Source organism: Maniola jurtina, chromosome 6 (assembly GCF_905333055.1).
Source record: "Maniola jurtina chromosome 6, ilManJurt1.1, whole genome shotgun sequence".
Classification (NCBI taxonomy): domain Eukaryota; kingdom Metazoa; phylum Arthropoda; class Insecta; order Lepidoptera; family Nymphalidae; genus Maniola; species Maniola jurtina.
This window is the reverse complement of record NC_060034.1, coordinates 9,818,047-9,830,815: the sequence shown is the minus strand read 5'-3', so window position 1 is coordinate 9,830,815 and position 12,769 is coordinate 9,818,047. Positions and strand designations below refer to the sequence as shown.

The 12,769-nt window shown below is 35.4% G+C and overlaps 1 protein-coding gene across 2 annotated transcripts in view; it reads left to right on the top strand.

Annotated features, from left to right (window-relative positions):
• The window catches only part of LOC123866317, a 41,544-nt gene extending 31,506 nt beyond the window's left edge, over window positions 1-10,038 (top strand). The window contains exons 10-12 of one of the 2 annotated variants that reach the window (XM_045907792.1): window positions 6,938-7,060; window positions 7,835-8,344; window positions 9,664-10,038. In XM_045907792.1, coding sequence (XP_045763748.1) covers window positions 6,938-7,060; window positions 7,835-8,344; window positions 9,664-9,681 — 651 coding nt within the window. In that variant the 3' untranslated portion in view covers window positions 9,682-10,038. Of the gene's footprint in view, window positions 1-6,937; window positions 7,061-7,834; window positions 8,345-8,428; window positions 8,754-9,663 lie in introns of those variants that run through there. The other variant, XM_045907791.1, reaches the window with a different exon arrangement.
• Window positions 10,039-12,769: the final 2,731 nt, after the last annotated feature.

Here is a 12,769-nt window from a genome sequence, read left to right as displayed (position 1 = left end):
GTATCTTGTAAACATCAAAAGCGTGAGTTGAAAAAATATAATTTTAGTTTATTATGAGTGATAGGTACCTTTTAAATATCCCTGTATTTAAAATTATTATGAGGTCTTTAGAATGACTGCTAAAGTTTTTAGGAACTATAGTTAGCATAGCTACAAAATCTTATAACCTTATACGTGTTCTTATACACACTCGACCAGCTTTTTGATTTTCATTTGGGGAATAGTACTTATTAATACCTAATCAATTTAGGTAATACTTACTCTACTGAGTAAGTATGTCTCTATAGGTATCTAACACAACTGAATATAAAAGAAATGGGATCCTGGGATAGAACTCCGATCTGATAAGCGTAGCTTTTCTAATAGGTAGGTATTTTTTTATTGGTTTTCCAATTCGGCTCTAATCACACTATTGTATCGACGGCACTAACTGAATTAAGAGGATTTGCAATCGCTTAATTATATCATAGCTAGTAGAAACTACTTAAACGGCTTTATATACTTAATCCTAAAATTAGTTGATTGTGTTATTTCAACTTTCGACCTTGCCTATCTAGGCAAATCTTTTTATTATTTTTTTTGATGAAAAAAGAATGAATTTATTTAATATTCGTATCTCATCATCATCGTTTCAACCCATCGCCGGCCCACTACTAAGCACAAGTCTCCTCGCAGAATGAGAACGGTTTAGAGTGTAGACCATAAGTCCACCAAGTGCGGATTGGCAGACTTCGCACTCTTAATAAAATTGAGAACGCACGCATTGCTCAAAATAAAGTAAGAATAGCATGCCCAAGACCTAACTCCGCAATCCCGAATAGGCTCAAGTCGGCTATGACGGGTTACTTACTTATCTGGTAGATTAGTGAGTCCGTATTCCGTAGATATAAATACTGAACTTTCAGTAAGTACCTTAAGTCTTAACTACTTGGTATTTGCTTTACCACGAATACCAACAGCTAAAGACAATGGTGTTTAGTGTCGCATGAAAAACAATTGCCGAACGTCTTTATTGTTTTATGTTTGAGTAAACCAAGGAACAGTCCAATATCAATAGTTTCTCTTTTTGCACCATCATTGCCGATCAATTTTATCAATTAAGTGGAAAATGATTTTACCTTCATTATCTTGAGCAATCTAGATTAATTTTGAAGGGGTTTTGAGCAGATCCTTATAAAAAACCGGTCAACTTCACAAATCTTTGTTATTTGTTTTGACTTGATAAATTGGAAGAATATACTACTAATATTATAAATGTGATTGTGTGGATGTTTGGTCGTTTGTTACTCAATCACGCAAAAAACTATTTAACGGATTTGGCTATTTGAACGAAGATAGATAATATCCTGGATTAGCACATAGGCTACTTTTATCCCGGAAAATCAAAGAGTTTCCACGGGATTTCGGAAAACCTAAATCCACGCGGATGAAGTCGCGGGTATCAGCTAGTAAATAATAATCGTAAGTACCTAATCTTGCCTTGACTGGCCTTTTGTGTAACAATCTCGAGAAAATAGTAGCATGTGACGTACTTACGAGTTGAGTACTTACATACAATCTTTCACTATTTATCTTTCTGATTTGTCGTTTGTTAACTGATTTGGTGTCATTTACAATATCATTCATACGTTGAAAGTGTCAGTGTTTAATTAATTATTGTTTTATGGTTTTATTCATGTATCGATTATATAGTAACAAGACCAATACCTTACGAAATATAAAGACCAATACGAGTATTACATAAGTGAGCAGTGTGCAGGTATTAGAGCGTAAATAATACTTAATATGCTTTGGAAGCATAATAGGTATGAAACATATTAAGTGTATCTAACTTGGTCGTGGGCATTTCTGATAATAAATTTTTGTTGGTGAAAATAAATAAATAGGAAAAGAAGAATCAGAGACTGGCATTCAATGCCTCTTTAACTTAAATCTCTATTGATGTTAGTAGGTACATCGACAGATTAGGGTATATTTTACCGCCGCAAATGTAAACAAAATCCTCTAATTGGATTTATACTAAGTCGTCCTTAATCGCTTAGAGATAGGTACATACTCAACAAGTATTAATAGCAACGATATATTTACCTAAGACGAAGTAGCTAGGCAGTTATACTGGCCCTAATCTAGTTTACAGGATATAATAAGGTTGCATTGTCATCGCAAAGTTCGCTAGATAATAATGTAGAGCCTATTACGTCCTATTACCGAGTTGAGCTGTCCCTCGACTCACACACACTCATAGGGCAGTGACCTCCTTTCATTACGATACTCCCTGTACTGAGCTGAACCCTATTCACATTATGTATTTCATACCCGACTACGGCAAATCCAAAAGGAAGAATATGTATGTATATATATAATATTATGTATGTATGTATTACTGGGCTGATTTTGATGAATTAAGTGTCAATCGATTCTTTGTTATACTCCGGACTATAACAAAGAATCGATTTCGAGAAATTTTATATGAAAAAATTCGACCTGACGGATGTTACATCCAAAAAAAAAACCGGTCAAGTGCGAGTCAGACTCGCGCACCTAGGGTTTCGTACTCGGGTATTTTTTCCAACATTTGGCACGATAAATCAAAAACTATTATGCATAAAAATTAATAAAAATCTTTTTTAGACTTTCATATGATACCCCACTTGGTATAGTTATCTTACTTTGAAAATTGAAACACATTCTAATTTTTTTTTTAATGATGTAACCATAAATTCGCGGTTTTCGGATTTATTCCTGTACTTGTGCTATAAGACCTACCTAGTTACCTGCATGATTCTAGGCCAACAGGAAGTACCCTATAGGTTTTCTTGACAGACACGACGGACGGACGGACGGACGGATAGACAGACAGACAGACAACAAAGTGATCCTATAAGGGTTCCTTTTGAGGAACGGAACCCTAAAAAGTGGGGTCTCCAAAAATTTTTTTTGCTATTGTATCGAGTGGGATGTCAAATGAAAGAGGAGAAAGTTTATACCTATAAATATAATACAATATTAAAATATAACAAGTGACGAAAACATATTTTTCACCTCTCTAGCTCAAATAGGGCGCCCAAAACCAGTGGGTAAAAGCCGTTTTTGCTCACCGGTGAGGGGTTGGTTTATGGTTATGATGATGATAAAAATACGAGTATCTTCCAAGCTAGATTCTTTTAGTTTAATTTGATATTTTTAAATGCATTCCGTTCAAGTCCAACGACCTGCCTTCGGCCATGGCGCCTTGGTTTCGCATGGGCGAACAAATAAAAAAAATAAAAATTGCAGAGGTTGCTCAATTTTCTTGAATTCAACAACTATAGAATTTTCCGTTAATAATAATAATTCCGCCGCCGCCAAACGATTGCGTTCCGGTATGAAGCTGCGTAGGCCGTATAAACGTAAACATATGGGTTTATTAAAATTATAATATAGGGCCATATAGTTAGCCCACTTCCATTCCGTCTTAGACGGCATCGTCACTTACCACTAGATAAAATCGCAGTAAAATAAATAGAAAGATTTTTTAATCAAATAAACTATTACAAGTAGTTACCTACATACTTTTGGACCGTCAACTGCATATCTAGCACTTGTACCTACTAGTTCGGAATGCCGTTTCGAGAACAATCAGCAAGAAACTTACCGGTTACTCTGTTCAAAGATCCGATTTAATAATAGGTATTATTTACAATATTGCCGTGAAGGTATAAAAAGTAATATAATAAAATTGCAATCCCACGCATTGCTGGAACCAATTACGAGTCAAATCTACGCTCTTTCATCATTTAGGAATCCGAATAACATAATATTCGATTGTGTTAAATATGCTTTTTCAGCCCACTTTTGATAGACATTTGAACTTATGAATAAAGTTTTAACTTGTAAAAAGTTAGGACTACCTTATAAACAAACAGAAAATTTTTGAACTCTGTTAGGCACTTAATAGATGGGTCAGGAAAAACAGCAACCCGTCTAATTTTCCAGAAATTAATTGGTAGTCGGTACCTTGTTAAATAAATGCAAATTAATTTACATAGATGGGATTAAAATTGTATTGGGTAGAACTTTACGTAAAACCCACAAAAGATTCGTAGAGTGTTTATTTTTTTACTTTCAATGGAATGACTTATTTCACAACAAATAGGTACTTGAACTATCTATAGATAATTCCTTCAAAATATGATAAGTATTAGGTATGTAGTAATATCTATCTGTCATATTTTAATCTAATCTCTGTTTAGTCACACTATTGTTGATTCTGGAATACTTTTTCTTTTCTTTTTCTGAGGAAGCGTCTTCTTATGAATCTTCGAGAACGAGGAAATTGAAAAATTGGAGGATTTTGAAAATAATCCAAGATTTTTAATAAACTATATAAAACCAAAAAGTAGGTAAAATCCTTTCTCAGAAAAGGGTGCACATTAGACAAAACCGACTAACAAAATTTCAAGTTTTCCACATCCAGCATTTTCAGCTGTAGATTTACTGAATTCAAAATCTCAAGTTTTCCACATCCAACATTTTCAGCTGTTCTGCATTTTAAAATCTCAAGTTTTCCACATCCAGCGTTTTCAACATACTTTGATATTTCAGTTAGTCAGTTTTTTCTTTTGTACAGGTAATATAATTAGACTAGGTAATTAGGTATAGAATAATGATCTACAAAGAACTCCGAAGTTTACAAGGAATCGATGTTTCACCACACATCAACTAATGGTTAACTGATTTTGCATGATTAGGCTTCGCACTGATAAGTCGGCCCCGGCACTTTGTCCAGTCTAGTCGCCTCAGCAGTCACCACATCCGTCGCCGATGCGCCTCGCCGCCGCCGCCGGCCGCTGTGCGCGCGATACCGCCGGCCGCAACAGTCGCGAAATACGCTTAAAAAATACCACGATTTCCCGATAACCGGAAAATTATCGCTGACCTTCACGCGCTCTTGCTTTATTTATACGGTTAAATTTTTCATGCATTATTGATTTCGAGTAAATTGCGAAACGGAGTCGAACTGTGATAATATAATATTGTTCGTAATATTTGAAACGAAATGTGATTATAAAGTAGATAAGTAGTTAAAGTATTCAAAAATGAAGAAAAACAGATCGGCCCCGCTGTTCACTATTCAGTGCTATGAAGTAAGTCGCGAAGATTCATCTTTTGTTATTAGAGCGCAGCGATCGCTCGATATTCTTCTTCTGTTTGTTTTTATATCTTTTTATCTGTGTTAATAAAAATGTCTCTACTTACCTACTTAATGTAGGTACCTAGTACCTACCAGTTACAAAAAGAAGTAGATACGGTATTATGTATAAAATGTGCTGCCTCAAATACTTAGGTAACGTACGTATGAACGATTTATCATGAAAACCGCGTTTATAAAAAAAATAGATTATGATAGATTAGGATTAATATTAAGCGCATGTCAAGGCACTCATGTCATATTGGATCGCGATTTTGTCACCAATAAGAATGCAGGCAAATAAAGTAATACTTATATTGCAGGTATTTGCACGGAATTTTGGTCCACAAATATGTTGTCTCATTTTCTAAACTTTATTATTAAGGAATTCCTAAGTGTCAGTTAGAGTTTGGAAGTTCAGGCCTTAGGAATCTGTGAGTAAATACCTAAATACTGGCTGCCTATAAAACCTCAATGAAAATCCTTTGGTTCCCGTGAGTTCTTTGAGAGAATAGTTTATTTCAAGTAACGAATATAATATTCCACTAAAGTACCTTTAGAAATTATTCATTTTGTCTGAGATGTACCTAACTTAACTTCTCTGTCGTGCGAACACCTAGGTATGTACCCTTCAAAAAAATTAATATAAGTACATACTTAGGTTTGATAAAAAATCTTCCCAAGTAGGATCCTACCTAATAAATACTAACCAAAATGTTTCGTTTTAATTACCTATCGTATATCAATTAACTTGTTATAATTTGAGGCAATGATACATACCTAAAGGTAGTAGATACCTGCCTTCTTATTTATTGTACAAAATGTGATAGGTAGGTACACTAGGTAGATAGATTACCTAGTACAGGCATGTTGTTGTGTTAGCGTACAGGTACGAGTATGTTATGTTAGCGTTTGTGAATAGGTATAGAATATAGATAAGTAACTATAAAACCGACGCTTAATGGACGTACTCATCTATTTAATAGCTACTAATTAGCTTGCATACCTACAGCCTGTAGCATACTGAAATTGAGTTTTAGAAATACAGATAATATGGTTTCATTTTAATCTTAGTTAGGTACTTATACCTGCCCATGTTTTTAAATCACGTTTTCCTCAAGCTCTTTGAGAATATTTTTACCTACTTGACGTCATCTCCTGATTAATTGAAATTCAATTTACTTACCTATTTATTTCATCTGGGTGTAAAATACGTACTAGGTATCCCTAGTAAGCAATATATCTAAGTATTTTAGGTAAGTAGGTATCCATACCGATATCGTCACTGAGACGCTCGTGAGGTAGTGCGCGGGTCGCAGGAGGGTAACATTTGACTTAAAAATCTAGGAACCCCGCAACTTGCACCCTAAGCTACCCCACAAATCGTCTCAGTCAAGCGGTATACCTACCTACAGTGCTTTACCTATAGCTAAGTGAACTACATATAGGCAAGCAGGTACTTATAGTTAAAGTTCAATGTCATATTACCTTTATCCTATCAAATCATAATTATCATCACGATCAACCCATCGCGCCGGCCATAGATCAGGGAATCCCTTATCTATGGCGCCGGCTCCCTAATGGGGCACTTAGAATGAGAAGGGTTTGACGCGCTGATCAAGTGCAGATTGGTAGACTCAAAGACTTCATTAGACTTTGTCTACATCGATGGGTACACGTCATTGCTATTTTGTTTCTAGTTTATAATAGATAAACAAGATAAATAAAAATGTAGAGCAAAGTTACATAATTCAAAATTTTTTACAGGACCGTCAATCTAGTGTGCCGATTATAAAAGCTGACCACGCCCCAACGGATTGTATCAATGTCAAAGAACCATCAGAAAAACGGGAACCTGTAAGAAAACCACCTCCGCCGCCTCCACCTCCTGTAAGCTCGGCACCATAAAAAATGTTTAACCTAAATCCTAAATGTTATATCTAATAGGATAATATTAACTACCGACATATAGATTGTTTTTATTTTTGCTATAAAAATATTTTTGGAAAACTAGATAGAAGTTTAAATCATATTTGTTGCTATTAGAATTAAACATAAAAATGAAAGATTTTTAAAAATTTATACTTTTACCTACTTTTGAATCGTCAAATTCATCTACCACAGTGGTTCGAAATGTCTTTCTTATCGAGAAGAGAGACGAGAAACTCGGTGGTTGCTCTTTACAAAGATTCGTTGTACAACAATGTTACGCCATGTCTATAAGTAATTTGCAGTCTCGTGCATTGCTGGAGCGAGCTGCGAGTTAAGTCGACGATCTTTTATCACTTACATAATCTTTGATTGTAATTAAGTACCTAATGTGCTTTTTTCAGAAGCTTACTTTTAGTAGCCTTTTAAAATTTGTGTAGGTAGGGGCAAGTCTAGAATAATTGATTACGGAATTTTGTTATAAAAGATTATAAATCCCACAAAGGACTTTCGGACTTTCTATTGCAGTTTCTAGTTTGCTTGTCATATACCTAGATCACCAATTTTCTATTACCTTTCTATGCATAATAATATTTCCGAAATACCAGCTACAAAAGACTTAGGTTGTAGATTGTGGGGATAAACATCAAAATAATATATCTTTGAATTGCAGATATAATAATTGACTTGTCAACTATAATGATTGTTTAGCTAATTAATAAATTTGAATTTCAGATGCCAACCTCTAATGGCCATAAAAATGGTGAACACATCAAAATAGATGGTCATGACCTTAAATCCGATGATACAGAAATTATGAAAATACCGAACTTAAGAAAAGTGGCTACACTAAGCAGGATACCTACCCCTGATTACAACAGCAAAACTGATTTTCCATTGCAACTAAAAGGAAAGAATTTAAAAGAAGGAAATGCTGAAGTGGAATCTTTAGAATCATACAAATTAAAAACTCCACTAAATGTGACTCCAAAACCACCGTCGCATTACTTCATAAAAGCGCCAAATGGTTCCGCGACTATGAAAAAACACGCACGACCAGTTTCAGTCACAATAGGTGAATATGTCAACAATGTAGGAAGAAAGGAACCGTGTAAACTAGATTTCTTAAATGGCGACAAAGCCGAAAATGGAATACCTGATAGTGAGCCGATTACTAGTAGACTTCAATCAGAATTGGCACTTACACTGTCTAGATCAAATCTGCGTAAAAAGACTGAAGCTTTAGTAAGTATGGTGATCTAATTTAAATACTGTAAAACTGAACTACTTAGTTACGATGAACTATATCTTGGAGTTAATCTTTTTCAGGACCATGCTTCTAATAAAAAGCCTCTAGTAATAAATATAAATTCCAAAGATGAGAATTTTCACGCTAGATACGGCAACAATCTTTTACCGCTACCTCCTTCAATAACAATACCCAAAGTCTCCAAGCCTAAACATTGAACTCGACTATTTAGGTATCTTAAAAATTCTGTACAATAGGTGTTCGTAATTCTAATCACTTATTTACTATATAATAATACTTTTGACACAAAAAAATAGCAGTAAAACACAAATCTCTTTTCTTACGTAAGATCTTCACCTATTAATATAATCAGTTGATCACTTTTCCTCCGGTAAAACATTTTTTCTAAACACCAACTAACACCACTTTGCCTGGATATTAATTTTTACGGGAGATGAAAAATAAGTTAGAGATATTGATATTTTTTCTCAAAATTAAAGAAAATTGGGAAATTAAACCGTACACGCATGTACACACACGTAGATAATTTAGCACAAACGCATGGGGATAATTTTTGATTTTGGAGCAATAAGTTTAACTTGAATACTTCGATAAAGCTAAGAAAGGGATTAATTAGGTACCTAATCTCAACAAAAATATTATTCATTTCATAATGAGTATTTTACGATGATCAATCATACATAATTGTTACGCGTTTCTCTCGCATTAATAAACTTTTAGGAGCACAAAAGTATAAAGTTGTTGTCTATTAGGTACCTATTGAGTATTGAGCAGCCATAACTTCTATCATTGCATTAGTGTGAATCGAACGGGTAGTTTTGAAAATTCTACTTAGTGCAAAAAATAGGGTGGTTCTTTTCAAGACGTATCGGTAATTCGGTACGTATTCAGTCGGGCAAGTCGGGCCTCGCTCTTTAAGGGTTCTGTATATAATTATATTTTGGTCAAAGCACAGTTTACAAACTACTTTTGGAATCCTTGTTTAAATATAGTAAGTATACTAAGGTACCTAGTAGGTATGTTATTATAGTAGTACCTGACTATATCGATTTTCAAAACTACCCGGTCGATTCCGATCTCAATTCCCAGGCCCTTTTTTTAAGGTTACCCTGCTCATTCTTCTTAAAATAGGACCTCAATATCACCTCACGAAGAGCGTGGTTGTGGTGGAGGAAATCACAAGGCTGGCCTACCTACTTCAGTCATTTATACCTACTTATATTACAAAATGCACTTTCTTTAATTAATAGTGATTTAGGAAGATAGTTATTAATTTTAATTATTTTGTCCATAGGGTGATGGGGGCCGATAGAAAGAATAAATAAATAGGAAAGAATATGAATGACTTTTAGGTCCATGATGAATAATTGAAAACTGGTCAAATGTGATAAATATCGGTCTCCCGTGTAGTTCCAGTTTCCACAGTAAATAAATCTTCTTTTCTATAATATAATAATAACTGGACAATATGCCAAATCTATTTGTAAACTGTATTTTTCAGTCTTTTAGGTCTTAAGTAACTAGGTAGATACGTTATTATTGTGATTCGTGTAATAATAGGATCTATATTAGTACATAAATTAAGCTACTAAGATATAAGTATTTGTGTGTTTGTAATACCTATTTAATCATAATATTGTGAAGTGTCAATATATTTAACTATCTATTACATTGAGTTTTAACTTTATTTCTTTGCTTAGTATACCTACCTAGGTGATAAACACTTCTACTTACTGACTTGATTTTGGTTAAAATCTAGATACCAATCTACGATTTACCCTCCGATTAAATTGTATGCACCTAAATTACCAAAATTAAGTCAAACATCTGCCAAAGTTCTTAGGTATGCCGTATGTGTGAGCTTATTTTAAGCATACATAAATGTAAGTATTAAATTCAGCAATATTCTACGTACCTACCTAGGAAACACAGACCACCCCCGGTTTTTTGTGGCTCCTACCGACTAAAAACCTCACGAAGACCCATCCCACCGCTGACGATGGAGCACAAGGGACCGACAACACCTCGTTACACCGACAGCGGATGAAAGCCGCAGCAGACTCACCACTGCTAGGACACTACGTCGTGCCCCCAAACACTGTTAGAGGCATGCCGGAACCACAGCAGCCAACCAACCCTAGGACCACATTGTAAACGACGGACCGCCCCGTGTCCATCCAAGTGTCCTCCCAAGGGTTAGGGTTCGCGGGTAGGGCAATTCCCTTTCCACGTTCCCATCCTCAACGTCTCTCTCGCCCGTTACTATACTGGACAGGCAAGAAACCGATGTGGTAGCCAGTGATTGATTGGGTGATGAACCCTCATCACCAACCAGCCAACACAGCCACACCCTCCGCTCCTTGGGCTTGTCTACTGCACCCTCTGTTAGGGACACTCAGAGGGACGCGCGGGCAACACCCCCTACCTGCCAGGTCAATAATTAGCCATGGCTAACAATATCCCATGAAGAGAAATCGTTAACCATGTTACCAGGGTACACCGGCCCAAGCGCTGCTGTTGCCTGCAACACTCAGGCACACAAGGAGTTTACGTGGCTGGTACCACGGAAAGAAAACTGCCTAGCTTAAGGTGCAGGGCACGGGTCTGCCCGCGAAATTCAAATTTAATTTGGTTTTCCGCAATTCGTAAACTAATATGACAAAGTAGGCGACATTTTAATAGCGCCAATGGCAGTATTATCTCCACAGGTTTATACAAAAAATCTTTACTTGAAAGTGTTCAGTTTAAGAAATAGAATACGATAAAAATTAATGTTTATTTTACAAAATTATATAATGCATCAAAACGTAAAACTTTTCAGTGGCATTTTAAATTCCCTCCACAATATTATCCATTTGTACTGCAACTCGCCATTATTTTACCAATGTTACCCGTTCCTACCAAATGTTGATTGTGTTTGTCTGTCTGTGATTATTGTCTATGAATAGGGCGCATGAGCACCTCCGGCACCGCGTATCAAACATAGACTGCAGAAATAAATTGCTGCAGAAATAAATTGTCATTTTTTCCTATAGTTTTTTCCTTGGTTAATTAGTTTTAATTTTTATCCCCTTCAGGAAAGGCAATTTTTCCTTGGATTTTTTCCATGTTTTTAGTTTTTTCCTACGATTCTTTGGATTCTTTCAGTGCTGCCAACCTAGTGGATATTTCCATTACTGGTCTGTGTATATTCCACTAAAATGGGTGGTTTCGACCTCCCTTATAATAGCGAAATATTGCTTTTAGTGGCTAGTGGTTTAGTGGAATTCAGTCAACCACTAAACCACGTTTCGGTATAACAGGCGATTACTTAAGTACCGCTGACTTTTTTTTTACTCACTACGTGATTCACTTCACTGATCACTTACAATGACATCTGCAGGGCGATTGTGGAGAGTTCCATTGACGAGTTCATTTAACTGTTGGCAACACTAGATTCACTCGACACCACCGTGTCGGTGACCGACACCTTTTTATGTACCTAACTACCTTTATTCAGAGACATGCTACCTAAACAAGATTGTGCACTGAGACACTAAAAACGAGCCTATTGAGATAGCGCTAAATTGGAGTGTGTCCCTTTCTATTAGGGTGACAACACGATTTGATAATGTAAGACATTTGATGGATTATATGAGAATAGGAGAGGATGAATCATCATGATGACCCATCGCCACTCACTACTGAGCACGGGTCTCTTCTCAGAATGATAAAGGTTTAGGCCATAGTCTGCCGCGCTGTAGTTATAAAAGTAGAGAAATTCAATTTTTTTTGTGTTAAATTTCTGCGAAAAAGTACCAGTCATGTTAAGTATGGGTACCTATAATATAGGTAAGTAAAATTATTTTGTATAATCTGGTGCATGTGTTTAGGTCCTAAACAGTTTTAGGAAGTTCGTAAGCAAGGCATACTTTTGGGAAAATTGATGGTACAGCGTTTCTTTAAAAAAAAAAAATCAGTGCACTGCCGAATATTTGGTGATATTTCCTGGAACGACAGCGATCCATTTTTGCCTTAAGTCTTCATTTTTGGGAAATCTATCGATAAACAGAAAAAAACACTTCCATTAAACAATCAAATTATGGTTACCTTACTACTTCTGTATAGTATAGTACAGAATGTTCGCCATATTGTTTTGCTTGACACCCAGTGTTGTCATCCTATTAATTTAAAAAAATATTTATAATACTTTTTAAACTAAATGATATTTAAATGACATTATAAAATAAAGATAACAGTATGAAAATTACTGCGAAAACAAAAGAAAGTAATCTTGTTGTTTGAAATTAAATAAACAATGAATAAGAACTTTGTGAGCTACATCATAATTCGTACCATAGAAAATATTTTTTTATGCTTGCAATCCATTAGACAGTGACACACTCCAATTTACAGACCTC